This window comes from Symphodus melops (genome assembly GCF_947650265.1).
Source record: "Symphodus melops genome assembly, chromosome: 5".
In the NCBI taxonomy this organism is placed as follows: Eukaryota; Metazoa; Chordata; class Actinopteri; order Labriformes; family Labridae; genus Symphodus; species Symphodus melops.
In genome coordinates, this window is record NC_136695.1 from 2,176,846 (window position 1) to 2,194,749 (window position 17,904).

The 17,904-nt window shown below is 40.4% G+C and overlaps 1 protein-coding gene across 2 annotated transcripts in view; it reads right to left on the reverse strand.

Moving 5' to 3' along the window:
- LOC306823717 (NLR family CARD domain-containing protein 3-like) overlaps positions 1-14,031 on the reverse strand; it is a 77,108-nt gene extending 63,077 nt beyond the window's left edge. For both annotated transcript variants that reach the window (XM_079343492.1, XM_079343488.1), the window contains exon 1: positions 13,753-14,031. In XM_079343492.1, the coding sequence (XP_079199618.1) occupies positions 13,753-13,755 (3 nt within the window). In that variant the 5' untranslated portion in view covers positions 13,756-14,031. The remainder of the gene's footprint in view (positions 1-13,752) is intronic.
- Positions 14,032-17,904: the final 3,873 nt, after the last annotated feature.

The window sequence follows — 17,904 nt, forward strand, 5'->3', positions numbered from 1 at the left end:
AATGATGTTAGCACAGCTGGAAACAGTTTAGCTGGTTAGAGAAGCTATAAAAGTGACCTTCCTTTGAGCTAGTTGAGGATCTGGAGCTTCACATCTGTGAGTTTGATTAAACTCTCAAGATGGCCAGAAAGAGAACTTTGATGTGAAACTCGACGGTCTGTTCTTGTTCTTAGAAATGAAGGCTGTTCCATGTTCCTCCAACAGTGTGTACGACTCCCTTCAGAGAACAGACGGGCTCTAACCAGAGTAGAGAGAGGAGGAGGAGGCCCAACTACTGAGCAGAAGACAAGTACATAAGAGTCTGTAGTCTGAGAAATAAACACCTCACAGGTCCTCAATGGACAGCTTCATTATAGTACCCACAAAAGTCAATGTTTACAGTGAAGGTGACTCCTTCAGGGCAGAGGGGCAAAGAAGAAGCCATATCTGAGACTGGCCAATGAAAGGAAAGGGTTAATACGGGCACAAGCACACAGACGGTGGATAGAGGAAGATGGGAAAGAAGTGTTAGGGTTAGGTTAATAAACTCAGTTAACCTGAAAGAGACGTCTTCAGTCATTCCTCTCATCCCATCAAAAGAATGCACAGAGAGATTCAAGGTCATTATTTAAAGGAGTCAGATTTCTATTAACAACATAGGAAAAGTTTTAAACAGCAACATTTATCCTTCAGTAACTCTAACTTAAACAGCAGAGAGCCAGGGGCCGGACTTTGATTCAACAGTACTCTGATCTGTCTGATGGTGAAAGTAGTTAACTGACAGTAAACTAGCATAGCATTAAATGAAAACACAATGGTGAACACAGCTTTTCAGCACAATGAAACAAACGCAGCAGCTTACAACAGAATGTGACGTCAACAATAATGTACAATTAGACCTTTTTCTAAAAGCTATTTCTGCCCAGACAAAAGTCTCTCACTGTGGATCACTCCTAGTGATTGTTGCAAGGTTCGTTTGCTCTTCACTCTGCTGAATGTTCAAATCAGCAGCTCCAGGCAGGTTTCCTTCGTGGCAGATTTAGGAGTAGGTAGCAGGGTTCAGGATATGGGACTTGAGCCTTGCTCTTAATGTCCTTCTGGACTCTGGAGCCGGATTCTTCGTGTCCTTGTGGATTTAGGGATCAGTGGTATTCTTCATCACTTCTGTCCAATTGCGTTCATCGACGTCTTACAAAAATCCAAGGGGAGGAACTCTTCACGCTCGAACCAGGTAGTTCTGATCGTGTCCAAAACTCTCAAAAATATTCCATGGAAGTAGTCAACTGAAGTCTCTGATGCTTGATTCAGCGTGTGAAGATCTACAGAACCTCTGCAGCAGCCAAGGAGGAGTGATTTGCAGTCCCTAGAAGCTGTGGTCATCCAAAGTAGGCTACTTGCAGTTCTTTGAGGCTAGCCAAGAGAGGAGGGGGTTGACCTCCTTGAGTGCTGAGGTCCAGCATTTGAGAGAGCCGGGCATCCTCTAAGACTCCGTTAACACGGAGACGCTGTGACAGTAAAACGAAACAGTTGAGTATGGGATTGGCCTTTCGTTCACACGGCGTTGGTGTTTCACGGGAGGTGAAAACGCAAGCTTTTGAATTCGACCTCCAGGGTGGAGTGAAACTGATACGGGGGGCGTATCGCAGCCATGTGAACGAAATGGAGCAAACTCTCTGGCTGCGATGACCTCACCACACCTCCCCCCATAGATTTGGACATGGACAGTAGTCGAGAACAAACATAAACAACAATGGCGGCGGATTCGCTTGTGCTATGTGCTTTAGCAGCTATTCGCTTTGTATAAACAGAACCTTGATATGATACATCGTGTGTGTCGCCGCCCAAAGAGCATCGAACACTTAGTTCAACCTTTACCCGAGCACAGGGCGACCATACACAGCATTTAGGTAAGACTTGGGAGAACTAGCTGCTAACCAGGATGTTGTGGAGGAAGTGGTTGTACTGGTGAGTGTCGCGCGTGTCGCGTTGTAAAGTTCCACTGCCCACTACTGGCCGGGCGTGAGAACTACATCGTTCTCACTCAGAGACCTGCCGTGTAGACGGTCTGTAGTTCGAATCCGGAGTGAAGTCGTTTCGATGCGTTTCTGTCACAGCGTCTCCGTGGAAACGGGGCCTAAAGCTGGAAGCATCTGAAGACAGTGAATTTTAGAATGTGACGGCTTTTATAGACTGGTGTCTCCTTGTGGGCTTACTTTGGGCCTCCTCCAATAAGGATAGAGGATTCAGACCCCCCCCCCTTCCTTTTTTCACACCTACATGTTAGGTGCCATGGGGTGCTCTATGGAAATTCCATTCTGTTTTTTTTTTTCCTAAAACTTTACTCAGACTTGAAAGGAGATACAGGCCTGAGTCCTTTGTTCAGAACACATGGCGAGCCAGAACCCAACAGTTTGTTTGACAGCTGGCAGCCTGAGCTTCAGAGGACTCTGATAAATATCATAATGAATCATAGACTGTCAATACAAAAATAAATACAACCATCATATTCAGTCTGTTCTTCTTGTTTTAAAGCAGCAGCCTGCAGACAATCTTTAAACTCAAATCTACTTTTTGCTTCTTTGCAAAGTGAAACTACAAATAGGAGACCGTCTCTGTTTACAGCTTCACTTTCAGTCTGACTCCATCAGTGCAGGATGTCACCACAGACTCAGTGGTTTGACCTGTCAAACAGCAGACTGCACGTAGGAGCAACATGTGAGTCAGCCTCAGTCCCTCCCTCTCTGAAGACTGCAGCACAGAGGAGAAGCAGTGAAGGGTCAGTATATATAAAGAGAAGCAGTGAAGGGTCAGTATATATAAAGAGAAGCAGTGAAGGGTCAGTATATATAAAGAGAAGAAGTGAAGGGTCAGTATATATAAAGAGAAACAGTGAAGGGTCAGTATATATAAAGAGAAGCAGTGAAGGGTCAGTATATATAAAGAGAAACAGTGAAGGGTCAGTATATATAAAGAGAAGGGTGTGCTGCTGACATCAGTGTTTTATAGAAAGGCTGATGAAGACAAGAGACAAAATAAAGATGTTTTAAATTCAGCTTTTTGAGAATAAGTTTTTGTTTTCTTCTGACAAATTGTGGAAGTTCATCTTTCTTCTCCACATCGATGCTTCATTTGATCTCATTCTTTGAGCAGCACAAAATGACCTGTGACAAAATGTGCAACACAAACAGTTCAGACGTGAATCAATCTTTAATATGATGGATATTATTATTATTATTCTTCATGTTTGAGGACCAAACTGTCCTGAGCTCCAGAACTGAATGGTTCAGGGACTTCTCTTCAACAAGCTAAAAGCTTCATGAGCTCCATCGTTTGTCTCCCATGGAAATCAGGCTGTATTGTTCTGCATGCTGACTTCACTGATGAAGGATGAAGATGAGTGCTGTGTTCAGTGTCATTAAAGGAAAGAGGAGTGTGATCACAATGAATGAACACGACCTCACTCCCCTCATTTCACCAACAACCTGTTATGATTGATTCAGACTCTTTATTGTGAACACACAAGATCAGAGCTGGACTTTATTGGATTTGAAAATGTCTTTTTAGGGATCGTCGGTGGCGCAGTGGCAGGGCGCACGATCCCATGTATTGAGGCTATAGTCCTCGCGCAGGTGGCCCGGGTTCGCGTCCGGCCTGTGGCCCATTTCCCACATGTCTCTCCCTCATTTCCGACTCTATCCACTGTCCTCCCTCTATAATAAAGGCATAAAAGGCCCAAAATAAATCTTTGAAAATGTTTTTTTAATGGAGAATAAAAAAAGTACAAAAGTCCCTCATTATACAAACAACAGAAACATAAATGTCGATTATTTCTGGAGAAGTAAAATCTCCTTGAACACAGAGGAAGGAAACCCCTCCTCAGGAAGCTGCTGCTTCTGCTCCAGAACAGAAACCTCCTGCAGACCACAGTCTGCTCTCAGGGTGTATTCACACTAGAAAAGTCCTTTAGTCTGCTTTCTTTGGTTCGGACCACACACAATGTTTCTGTTTTGGTTTGGTGCGGTTTGTTTTCACATTGCACTTTTCGCAAGAGGCCCTCAGGACTTCACTGTCCCTGCTGCAGGACACAGAAGAGAAGATCAACCTGTTTTACTATAGCTGCTCTGTGTGTCTGTGAACTGACCCCGGGGACAAATAAAGTTTATTGAATTTGAATCATATATTGGAAAGATCTGTTGATGTGATACATGTTGTGATGACTTTCCAGTGAACAAAGCCAGATGACAGAACTGGCACACCTACTGTACCTGATGCATGCACTGGTAGTTGTTAAACTAGTTCAACAAGATTTGTTAAGACTTGTAAAGGTGTGACTAACTGGCGTAACGTGGCCTCGGTGTGGTGTCATCCCCGTTTTGTCCTCCACTTTGAACTTGTTGTTCACACTCAGTTATTATAGAGACATGCTTCTCTCTCTCTCACTCACACACACACACACACACACACACACACACACACACACACACACACACACACACACACACACAGCAGCAGCTGCCCTCACTAGAAGGATGTTGCCAGACCAACTTCCATATTTCAGTCCACGTCAGGACTTGAACCTGCGACCCTCCGGTTCCCAAACCCCCCAAGCCCTCCTGCCCCCCCCGTGTGAAGTTTTACTGCTTTGACAGGAAGTTATGAAACACACATGAAGAGAGTTCTGTTGAATGGTTTATACAAACAAGATGCTAAAAACATCAGTAAATGTTCTGAAGTTCTGTCGTATAAGTCGAGCGTGGTTCATCAGATCTGGAGTTTTCATTTGAATTAAAACACAATGAAAGTAAAGCAGCAAGCGGTGATGAAGGGCCTGAAGCCCCCCGTGCATGTCGGGGTGGGTTTCAACCAGCAGCAGCTCTTTGTGTTAAAGTGTGACAGCACACAGAGGGATCTCTGTAGAATCAGGAGGAGCACAACAGGAGATCTTCAACATGTGTACAACACACTGACACTGAGTGTGTGATGAGTGGAGTTTACGCCCTCAGAAGGTGACCTGTGTGACTTTAAAAAGAGATGGTGGACTTCCTGTGATGTTTGGACTTTGGGTGTCAGAGGGTTTGATGTAGATCCTGACATGCTTCATAAACACTGTCATGCATGTAGGACAAGAACATGTATGGGGAGGCCTTTGTCAACATTTCAAGTGAGGGACCTTGAATTTCTCTTTTTTTGCCAGACCTGATGACCTTTGATGACCTTTGATGACCTTTGATGAGATTATCTTGAGATTTCGTTCAAATTCAGACCCTCAAAAGTGGCAGCAAAGAGCAACAACAACAAAAAAGGAGAATAAAAATAATCACTAAGGATCCAATAGGTTAAAATAGAAAAAAGAATATTAGACTGACTCTGCTTACTCCCTATCTTTCAGTCTGATAGACCGGTTCATCATGTTACGATGCCTCCATTCATTCTGCACCGGGGCTTTAAAAACACATCTCTCTGGACAAACATGTCACAGGAAACTTCTTCAGGAAACAGATTAAGACTAAACAATAACACACAATACAATCATATTATATATATATATATATATATATATATATATATATATATATATATATATATAGATATATATATATATATAGAGAGAGAGAGAGAGAGAGAGAAAATATATATTTTAATATTCGTCCAGTCAGTTCTCCTTCTGACAGAACACCAGATCTTGGTCTGAATCTTCAGCTACCTGAGACAAACACTTTTTACTAACATGGTTTCAATCTGACTCTGCTCTCCAAAGAAGCCACTCAGAGACAACTGACCTGCTCAACAGGAAGTCAAACACCCTGCTCCGTTTTGAGTTGTGGTTAAGAACATTAACTAAACCAGTGGTGGTTAAAACATTCAGTTATATTTTCAGTTCATTTCCTGCTCTGTGTCTTTGAATTGACTCAGGGGACAAATAAAGTTTTTGTTTTATTGAATTGAACGTGCTCCAGGACCCTCTGAGTGCTCAGAGGCCCGGTGCTACACCAGGACTAGGGGGCGCTATAGACCCATCACTAATCAGTCTCGCCCCAGTTAAGCCCACTTCACATATTTTGGTATTTATGTTTTTTCTTTTAAATAAACTGTAAAAGAAATGTTTTAGTCCAGCTCGCCCTCAGCACAGGGAGAAAACAAATCCTGACTCCGTCCCTGCTGAGACCAAGAACGCCCACTGGAGAGGTTGGTTACTTACTACTCAGAATCACGAATAACAAGTCCAGCAGCGCAGAAGAGAAAAAAGAAGAGGGAACTGTCAACTAAAGGACTGATGAGAAGAACAGTGAAGGGTTTTTGAAAGACTGTGTGTGAAGCTGCTTCTGTCTACACTGTAATGAACTGCTGTAAACTCACGGTGGATTGCAACAGTATCTTATCATATTTTAAAATAATTGTGAATACTGTTAAATATTCCTGCTTACATGTAAATAAACAGTTAATAATGAGAAACTGTAATTGAACAGCATAAAACAGTGTTTTTATCAAGCAGTAGAGCTAACATGTGTTCTGAAGTCCAGTCCTTATCCATCAGCATCTCACTGATGATTGCAGGCTTGTGTTTCTTATTTGATGATCTTCTATACATATCAAACTCCTCAAACGTCTCTTTTTTGAGTGACGACATGTAACCTAACTGCTTCTTCCTGAACTTCACTTTGGAAAGCACAACTCCCTCCTTTCATTCCAGCCAGAGAAGTCTATGTGGAGTTCAACAGAGCAGGTAAAGTAAAGTGATGCTCATCTCCTGAAATTGGTCGTATAGTGATGTGAGCTACTTTTCTCTAGTTGAGCACAGACAGATGAACAGTGATAGATTTCTCTCCCAGCTTTCATATCTTATTACTGCTTGTCTCTATCTTTATATTCTAACCTCTCCTGAGCTCTCTTAGGTTCCTTGGGACTGTTGGTGAGGATGGCCAGCCCAAACAACCCCCCCCCCTCCCCCCCATGAGGATGGCCTATGGACAAAGAGGCTCAGTTACAGAGAGAAGTGGACACGTCTCTAACTTTCACTTTTGTTTGCAGACGTGACAGGATGCGGACTCTTTATATAAGTAGCCTCGATGTGAGCAGACTTCTAGTTGCAGGAGGAATCATGCAGAGTAGCAACATGTGCACAGGTTTCCTAACGGAGTTTGAGATGCATTTTAAAAACCCTGAGGGATGAATGTGGAAGCTAACCAAGCCCTTCCATTGTTCTAATTATGATGTGTCAATCTGTTGATAGACACAGTTTTAAATAATGTGAAACAGGATGCAAAACCCAGCCTGCAAAAGTCCCCAGAACTAAAAGGTTCCGGGACTTGTCTTCAACAAACTCAAAGGCTCCTGAGGTTCATGGTCCGTCTGTTTCCACACACCTGTCAGCCTGAAGGCAGAGCAGAACTGGACGGTGATATCTGGAGAATGTGACTCTTTAGTGACACCTAGTGGCAGCGTGGGGAACTATAACATAGATAGCTAGATGGGTGTTTCCATTTAACACTTTATTATCCAAAGTGCTCAAACGATCAGCTCCATCAGCTACAAACAACTCGCCCCGATGTCAAAGACTGCAGCCCCTGCAGAGCTGAATGTCTCTGATTGGTCAGTCACAGCAGGGTGTTGGATCTAGGGAATTCCGGCTCTTATTAGAGAACCGGCTCTTTTGGCTCAGCTCACCAAAAAGAGCCGGCTCCCAAGTGGCTCTTAAGATTTTTTGGTGCTTAAATTAATTCATTACCAACAATTATTAAGGTAACTGTTTCCTGGATTAAAATATTTCACTCATCTGAACAACATCAACATTAAATGGCTGATTATGTTTCATAATCTGACTCTTGTGTTAGTCTAAGTAGACTGTTTCCATCAAGAAGCTGACGAGGCTCTCAGTCTACACCTGTTGACCTGATAACTGCTCTCACATCTGGCAAACCCAGGGGCGTCAGCGCCATGGCAACGAGTGCTTCCCGTTCATGAACTCCATTTTCCTGACTTCCGTTGACTCTCGTTCTAAGTGGCCGGAGGTGAAACAGATGAAGTCAAGCACCTCAGAAAAGACTGTAAGTGTTCTCAGGTCAAGCTTTGTTAAAAATGGCCGGCCTGAACAAACTGTGAGCGACAAACCTTCAAGAAATCCATTAAAGCAAAGGGAAGAGAAGACATTTGTTGTGAAAATGTTTAATGTTAAATGATTCTTAACACACCTCGTATGAAAAACAGGGCCACCACCTGGCTAACCAGGAACAACTGTATTAATTATGGTAATTAATAAAGTTATTAATTATGAATTAAATCAACCTCATATCTGAATTATGAATTCTGGATCAATCATCACGAACAAGCTTCTGAATTTATATGTAGAATTTAATAAAAAAATTGAACAATAACAGGATGATGACATGAATGGAAGTGCGTTATAAATGTGGAACCAACAATTACAGTGACTGATATATGTGATGAAGGTGAACACCAGAAATGATAACTGTTATTAAGACGACTTGAGTATGGTTTTGTGGTTTAACGTTTGTCTGATAAACATGTTAATTTAGTTCGGAACAAAAAGGATGGATGAACGATGAAAAACTTTAATTTAAAGCCGAGGATAAACTGAACTCTGTCACATGTGTGACACCAGCTGTTAAATGCTTCTTACTCTGTCGAAGGATCAACAAATCCGTCCTGGGGTACCGAAGATTAACGGATGTGTTCTGAAGTTTTGTCCTCAGCTTCCGGGAACTGCTTTGACAATTCGGGTTGGACTCGGGTCCACTGCGCAATTGGGTCGCGTCCTGAATGTCCACGGCCTCCCGGAGAGCTCTGAATTTTATCCCAAAAAATAATTCTGTTGCTGAACGATCGTTAACTTCCTGCTAACTGAAATGGAATAATTCCAAAAATGTCCAAAAATGATGAAAAACGATTTCATTAAAAAGGAGCCTTGACAGGAAGTCCTGGTTATATTGAAGACTTGAAGCAGAAACGTCGTTAATAAAAATACAAAGTTGAAACAAACTGGAAAAGTTAACGCACTAAATAAAAAGGTAAAGTTCCGTCTTTGACGAGCAGAATAACACGAAGCAAAAGTGTAATCAGGATAACAAGAAGAGAGAACTGGGCTCAATCTCAGTTCCCTTATTTGCACCGAGTGTCCTCCAAGTTGTCTCCTCCACTTGCCTCTTAGCCCCGCCCACCAGAGATGCACGGAGGAAACGAAGCCGAGGAGAGAGGACCGAAGAAATCAGCTTTAAGAGAATAGATAGATAGCTGTCAATCAGCCTAACAGCTGTTTATGTCCACACACACACACACACACACACACACACACACACACACACACACACTGTATTATTTCTCATCAAACACACACACTGTATTATTTCTAATCAAACACACACACACACACACACACACACACACAAACACACACACTGTATTATTACTAATCAAACACAGTTACAGTGTTTCTTGATAACAAACACCTGAAGAACAACCTGCAGTCTACTCATAACCAAAAGGACAGTTTCTACTGACTCAAAGATTTCATTTTGAATTGTCTATAATTATTGATTATTATTAATCAGTTTGGACTGAACCTAGCCTGTATTTAGACAACCAACTCTGTATTTTATAAACACAGATATTTATGTGTCAGGATACTGAAAATGATTGATTAGAATCTAAATGATGAAACTTTGTGAAGATCAATAAGTGAGAATATAAAACGGACTCCTCTTCATCAAACTGTCATCCTCATCATCTTCAGACATTCAAACAGTCTGAGGGATGATGAACAGAACATGAAGGATGTATTGATTTGATAGAAGTTCTAGAGCTTCATATTTGGTTGTTAATCTTCATGTCAGACTCTTTTTAATGGCAGCTCATCACAAAGCGACTCTTTACAAACTCACTGATGTTCATCATCTGTTTAAATGTCCCACGCTCCGTTTAGCCTCTTTTTAATCTCCCTCTTTTCTCCCCTATTAAACTCTGTTTCACTGAAGTCTGATCCTGTGCAGCGTCCAATCAGTGAGTGATATACGAGAAGGGGGCGTGTCTGTCAGTGAAAAGACTTCCGTGATGTCAGCTCTCGTGTCTCCTCGGTCATAAACAATTTTAGAACTACTTCCTGTTCGGCCGAGGACCGAGGAGACTGCAAATAAGGGACTTGGGATCCACCCAGTCTCTTTGTTGTGAACTGCATGTGTAAGTTAAGAAGCCTGTTTATATCATTCATATGTTCGTGTAACATGTCTGTTCATACTGACCTGTTCTGTGTTGGCTTCATACAGAACCACTGACTGTTTGTGCTGCTGTGATCAAAACTTTATCAAACTAAACTCAGATACATGAGCTCGTCTGTAAACAGAGTCTCTTCTTCAGGTCCGTTTCACCCGGTCGTCATGACTACGGTCAACTCAGAGTTTGTTCTCATGGGGGGAGATCACTCCCATGATTCCCCACCAGTCAGAAGACCAGAGCAGAAACATACACACTCATTTCTCACTACAGGTAAAAAAACAAAGCGCTGTAAAAGACTGAGAGAGGAGTTGTTGTGAGAAGTGAAAAAGGTCAAAGGTCGTGTTGAAGTTTGACAGATTTCAAAGCAGAGAAGACTTTGTTTGAAAAAAGTTTCCTTTTAATGACCAAATGAGTCTGTGAGCATTTGAAAGAGAAGATGGAACAAAGGAAACAGAAACATGTGAAACATCTCTTCAGCTCATCACAAACTTTTTACATTTCTCTTTATTTTTATTTTTTTGTACATTCAATAATCTTTTTGTAAATCTTAAACATCACTTTTACACTTTACACACTGACACTTTAAACTGTTTACAGTGTTCTGTTCTATATTTAATATTTTTGTACAACTCATTTTATTGTTTAGTTTATATTCTATTGTTGTGAAACTGAGTGTTTATTGTTATTATTGTTATTGCATGGCCTGTGGTAAAGTCCTTACATTTCACTGCACATCTGTCTGAGCACATTACAAATAAACATCTTGAATATTGAATATTGACTGTTCACAACATGTTCACACATACAGGTCACTACAAACAAACACACAACAGAGATGTACACTTTAACACTGGAACAGGTACAACTGTGCATTTGGGATGCTAACCGAATTAGCCGGCTAAACTGTTAGCTTAACTCGTGGTCATAAACTTCCCAGTGAAATGACCTTTTGTGACACAAAGAACTTGTGGAAGGACTGTTGATTTGAATCTAACACCCAGGATATGACACACAACACTTGTGTTCCAGTTCATCTGTGAAGTCATTTCTAACCATCACATAGTGGACGAGTCGTCCCGCGTGGTCGTTTGAGCTTCATGTGATGAGCTGAGGAAACATTTCAAAACATCAAATGAGACTCAGAGAAAAAGAGTCCAAACTTTGAATTCATGTGAGGAGATGAAGGGCCGTGTTTGTGTAACGGTCCAATCAGTGAGCTGTGTGGACACTGAAATGATAAAGTCACCTTACTCTATGATCACACATTAAAGGCACGCTCGGCCATTTTAGAAAACTAGCATGATTTTAAAAGTAGCATTCTCTCAGTGCTCCTTCTGCGTCTCTTTCTTCCTTTTTCAGAGAACACGAGTTCTTCATTTGTGTCAGGACCTAAAGACACTTTAAAGCAACATATTCAAAAGTGAATCTGGAGGAAATGAGCCACTCTGACTTTGCTCCTTTAAGTCTGGACTCATTTATATGGACTTACTTTTCCATCAGTGAATTGTGGAGGATCATCTGTGGAGCAGTGACTCTTCTCAGAAGATGTCGATTCTCTCCCAGGTTTTATCCTCGTCCTGATTTTACAAAGATAATGATCATGAGGAATATTCATCAGCTGATATTAACTCATTATGATGTGCTGATTATTTTCATGTATTCAATTGATTCATGTTATTATCATAAAGTGTAGACTGGGAAAATGTTGTAGTGGTCAGCTGACAGACATCATCTTCAGACTGATCTTTGTACCTCTCTTCTGTTTGTGGTGTCGTCACGCTGAAATCTGGAGAATATCTTTTGGAGCGTCGTCTTTTCACAGTAATGATTCTGGGTGCTGAAGATCCACATTCACTCATCTTCATGTCATTGGTGACTTTCTAAAATGAAATGAATAAATCACACAGCCAGAAAAAGCTCTCGACCTCCTTTCAGCTCAAACAGCAGACTGACTGGATGGATGACATCAGATAGTCACGTCTCTGTGTCCCACGTTTGTGATCACATCACAATCTTGCTTTTATTTACATCTGTTCCTTTCAAAATAAAGTTCCTGTTAAAATAATAATCTTTAAGAATTAAAAAAGGTTCTTCATACTTTATTTGTTTGGATCATCTTAGAAACCACAAATAACACTGAAAGGTCCATTATTATTATTATTATTATTATTATTATTATTATTATTATTATTATTACTATTATTATTATTATTATAATTATTGTTATTATTATTACTTTTATTATTATTATCATTATTATTATTATTATTACTATTATTATTATTATTATTACTATTATTATTTTTATTATTATTGTTATTATTATTATTATTACGATGAGTTGAATCATGTGTTTATTGGACCACTAGATGGCGCTGCTCACCTGCAGTGTGTGTGCTGTGCTGTCAGTTGATTTCAGCCTGTAACACAGAAACAAAGCAGTAGAGGATTAGAAAGTAAAGCAGCTCAGAGATATGTTGTTTCATGGTCAAACATGGATCCAGATGAAAGAGTTTGGAGGAAGCTGCAGAGGTCATCTTTGAAGGAGGAAACACAACATGCTCACATGTACAGATGTGCAAAGCATGAAGAAGAAGAGAAGAAGAAAGCAAACAGCAGCTGTGGATGAAAACACATCTGTTCATTTTAAAAGACGTCTTCTTAAAGGTTTCAACTCTACAAAGAGCAAAGCTGCAGCTGACAGGCTGCACAGCACACAGTGTGTGTCCGGCTCCGTGCCTGACTGTCAACACACTGTTCATATTAACCACACTGACTGGCTGCAGAGAGACAGGTCAAACTATATTATTACTTCATGCCAACAAGTCATGAAGGAGTGGTGGTAACACACTGGAGTCCTCTCTGAGTAAAGAGCCTTTTGCTAAATAGTGATGAGTGAGGGAGCGATCTGAGACTGTTTGTAGAGTCAAGAAGAGTTAAGGTCATTAATCCTGATCATTTAAGTTGATGTGTTTGCCAAAAGTCAGCAACACACGTGTAAAGCTGGACTGAAAATAGAAGTGTCCCAAAGCATGCATATGAATGAGCAGCACAGATGAGTTCAGATGTACATATGTACATATTAAAAATGAACAAACAGAAACAGCTAAATAAAGTTGTGTTGAAAATGCAAAGAGGCTTCTGTGCACTGCAGCTATGGCCCTTAACATTTACTGTAAGTATTAGTGGTGATAGCAAATATCAAGAATGACTTTTTGACATGTTAGAATTACAGCCGACAAATCCACAATGTCATTTCAGCTAGTAACAATAATAATTAAAGATATCTACAATTCATGTTTCACTATTGGAAATGGTCATTATAGATATCTGTAACTTAATTACTAATCAACTAGTCAACTTGTGCCATTGACTTCTATTCAAATTGAATTACAGTTTTCTGTATATATGTATATACATTACAAATATATTTGTAATGTGTAAAATGGTTTTGCACTACAGAGTTGTAGTTGTTCATTCAAAGATTGTCTTCCCAGCCCAACATGTTTGAGTGGCTCCATCAAAGTGTGAAGAGGAGAAACTCACCATCTGCACTCCGACACAGCAGCAGCTCACTACAGTAAGTCCACTGAGGAAACCTGTGGAGAATTCAGCCTGAGTTCTGCTTGTCAGGATGAACAAAGATCAACTTCCACAATTGATCAGAAGAAAACAAATAACTTCTCAAAAAGATGAATTTAAAACATCTTTCTTTTGTCACCGTTCTTCATCAGCCTTTCTACCAAACACTGATCTGTCTGCAGATAACCCTTCTTTTATCATGCTGCAGTAAGGGGAGGGACAGGTGCAGGTCTTTCTGGTTTCCTACATGACGGAATAATTATGAGACGGACCAAAAATTTGCATAGACTGGTGTGATAGGCTGCCGAAATTCGCAAGCATTCGTGATTCGCTCGGGCGTAGGGCTGTAATACGGCAAGCTTTTTCAGAGTCTGTTTTAAGACAAACTTTATCATGAAAGGAACAGATGAAAATAAAAGATGAAAATAAATGAGAGATTGTGATGTGTATTATTATACTTGTGTATTACCCATTCAATTTAACAGAGGAGGAAGTCGACTATGGACTATTTCTCCATGCGGAGTTATACGTTCGTTTTACCCCAGCGCATGTTCTTGGTAGCTGAAGTCCTAGTTTATTACATTGGCGCAGTGATATGTGATTTTTGTAACCTGCCGTTCAACAGTGAAAGCATCGTTCTCAGTTGAAGCTCCGTCTCCGTCTATATTTATTTAAAGTTGTTACAGACACAACAGTGATCATGGTCTGGTTCCTTCTCCTGTTCTTTCAATTCAATCAAAAACATTGTATCTATGTAGATAGATACTTTATTGATCCCGAGGGAAATTCAAGGAAAGTAGTACGGTATGCTTTTATTTTGAAAGGAACAGATGTAAATAAAAGCGAGATTGTGATGTGATCCCAAACGTGGGACACAGAGACTATCTGATGTCATCCATCCAGTCAGTCTGCTGTTTGAGCTGAAAGGAGGTCGAGAGCTTTTTGACGCTGTGTGGATGTTTATGTGTTTATTACAGCAGAGTTAGAAGGAAGTGAGACCTTTCTGTGCACGTCTCATAATCCATGTTATTAAACCACTTTAAGGACACGCAGAGTGTTTCTCCTGCTCTTCTTCTCTTGGTCTCCATCCTTCAATCTTCTTGGTCTTGTCTCTGTCAGGACGGCGTCAGGATTTGATGTTTTCAACACATTAGATTTCTCAGGCTTGAAGTGTTCATGTACTGGATTGACTAACAGTGACACCTGCTGGCTGTGTGATTTATTCATTTCATTTTAGAAAGTCACCAATGACATGAAGATGAGTGAATGTGGATCTTCAGCTCCCAGAATCAACACAAGTGTTGTGTGTCATATCCTGGGTGTTAGATTCAAATCAACAGTCCTTCCACAAGTTCTTTGTCTCACAAAAGGTCATTTCTCTGTGAAGTTTATGACCACGAGTTAAGCTAACTGTTTAGCCGGCTAATTCGGTTAGCATCCCAAATGCACAGTTGTACCTGTTCCAGTGTTAAAGTGTACATCTCTGTTGTGTGTTTGTTTGTAGTGACCTGTATGTGTGAACATGTTGTGAACAGTCAATATTCAATATTCAAGATGTTTATTTGTCACTCATACAGATGTGCAGTGAAATGTAAGGACTTTACCACAGGCCATGCAATAACAATAATAACAATAAACACTCAGTTTCACAACAATAGAATATAAACTAAACAATAAAATGAGTTGTACAAAAATATTAAATATAGAACAGAACACTGTAAACAGTTTAAAGTGTCAGTGTGTAAAGTGTAAAAGTGATGTTTAAGATTTACAAAAAGATTATTGAATGTACAAAAAAATAAAAATAAAGAGAAATGTAAAAAGTTTGTGATGAGCTGAAGAGATGTTTCACATGTTTCTGTTTCCTTTGTTCCATCTTCTCTTTCAAATGCTCACAGACTCATTTGGTCATTAAAAGGAAACTTTTTCAAACAAAGTCTTCTCTGCTTTGAAATCTGTCAAACTTCAACACGACCTTTGACCTTTTTCACTTCTCACAACAACTCCTCTCTCAGTCTTTTACAGCGCTTTGTTTTTTTACCTGTAGTGAGAAATGAGTGTGTATGTTTCTGTTCTAGTCTTCTGACTGGTGGGGAATCATGGGAGTGATCTCCCCCCATGAGAACAAACTCTGAGTTGACCGTAGTCATGACGACCGGGTGAAACGGACCTGAAGAAGAGACTCTGTTTACAGACGAGCTCATGTATCTGAGTTTAGTTTGATAAAGTTTTGATCACAGCAGCACAAACAGTCAGTGGTTCTGTATGAAGCCAACACAGAACAGGTCAGTATGAACAGACATGTTACACGAACATATGAATGATATAAACAGGCTTCTTAACTTACACATGCAGTTCACAACAAAGAGACTGTGTGACAGGCTTCTGAGCATATCATGAAGCCTTTTTATCTACATTAGTGAAGCAGCACTGCCCTCTACTGGACATGATCAGTGACTACATCAATGCCTCTGCTCTGCTAATTAGCATACTGATAATGTTTCAATGAGGCCATTCACTATATGTTCTTATCAAACACATCAATAACTGATCTATGTTGCTGCAGTCACACAGAGCACATGATACATGTAATTCACAGATTCACTGATTGACAGCTATCTATCTATTCTCTTAAAGATGATTTCCTCTGTCCTCTCTCCTCGGCTTCGTTTCCTCCGTGCATCTCTGGTGGGCGGGGCTAAGAGGCAAGTGGAGGAGACAACTCGGAGGACACTCGGTGCAAATAAGGGACTTGTTAGGCCCAGGTAGAGCACAGACCACATTCACACGTCGGCCATTTTTCACAGCCATCTCAGTGTGGGGAGAGGGAAACTGAATCATGTATTAACTGAATGCAGGAAGAATGAAATAGAAGAGATATGATGAATGCCCTTAAAAGGAGATGGACAATAGAAACATTAAAGACATTTTACTGTGTGGAAGTGAAGATGAAGATGAAGGGAGGAAAGTTGAAGCTGTCGCAGAAAATTGATTCTTTGTACAAATTTTGGTTTTAATTTCAGGAAATGTTTTATTTTGAAAGGTTGTCCAGTGCTATGTACAGTTACTGACACCTACTGGTTAAATTGTGTATTGCGCTGAGTGGTCAGCATGTGGTGTTCACATGTTTAATTGAAGTTACTAAGTGTGCCACGTGGAGCTATTGCCAACGGTAGAACACGGATGAAGGAGACTCTTCTGTGAAGAATGTGAAGAGAGACCAAACATTTGTGGACAGACGGTGCACACGGGATGCAACTGTATTTTTATTTGTAAAAGACATTTTGTTTAGCTTTTTTATAATTACTTTTTCTCATAAATGCTTGTTTTCATTTACTTCATTTTAGGTTTTCACTGTGTTGCTGACATATGGAAAAGAACAAATATTGATCTAACATCAGTTGGAGAGTGGCTTTTCTGTACCAGAAGAAGAAGAAACTTTGGAAGCAGTTATAGTGAAAAACGTCGCCATCCCAGGAGATAGTAGCATGATTCTTGGATGGCCATGCTTTAAGGACTTTGTTGCTGCAGCCCACATGGAAGATCTGCCTACATGTTCCTGCATCAGATAGACATTTGAGCTGCAGGTGCTAAATCCAGCCCCGTTGAAAAGGGATCAAAGGACATTAATGGACATTGCAGTTCTACAAATAAGTCACAACGCCTTTGGAATACCAGGTCAGACTGTATCTTTCAAGTTCAGAAAACGGTTAATTTCAAGTTAATGTGAAGTTTTCCCAAATACATCGTACATTTATCAGAACTATGGTACTTGTTTGATATGTTCAATAAGTTGGAAAATATTGTTCTGATGTTTTAAGTATCCTTTCACTGTATGTTACTCTTAAAAGGTTTTAGTTCAAAGCAACTTGAGGACTCAGAAAGACAAAAAATGGTATCAGAGAAATCTCTGCAGATCTTGAAATACACAAGATAGGGTTGTTGCAACCACCTTCCCAAGTTGAAACAGAGGTGAGATGATCAGAAAGGGGGAAAAACACATTCCTCTGGAGAAAAATAGTATTCCAACTTGTGAGACAGCGAAAGGGTGGGCCCATCTTCTCAGCATTGCAGGTGAGATGCCAGATATGTTGAACTGTCCTGCAGGACTTCTGA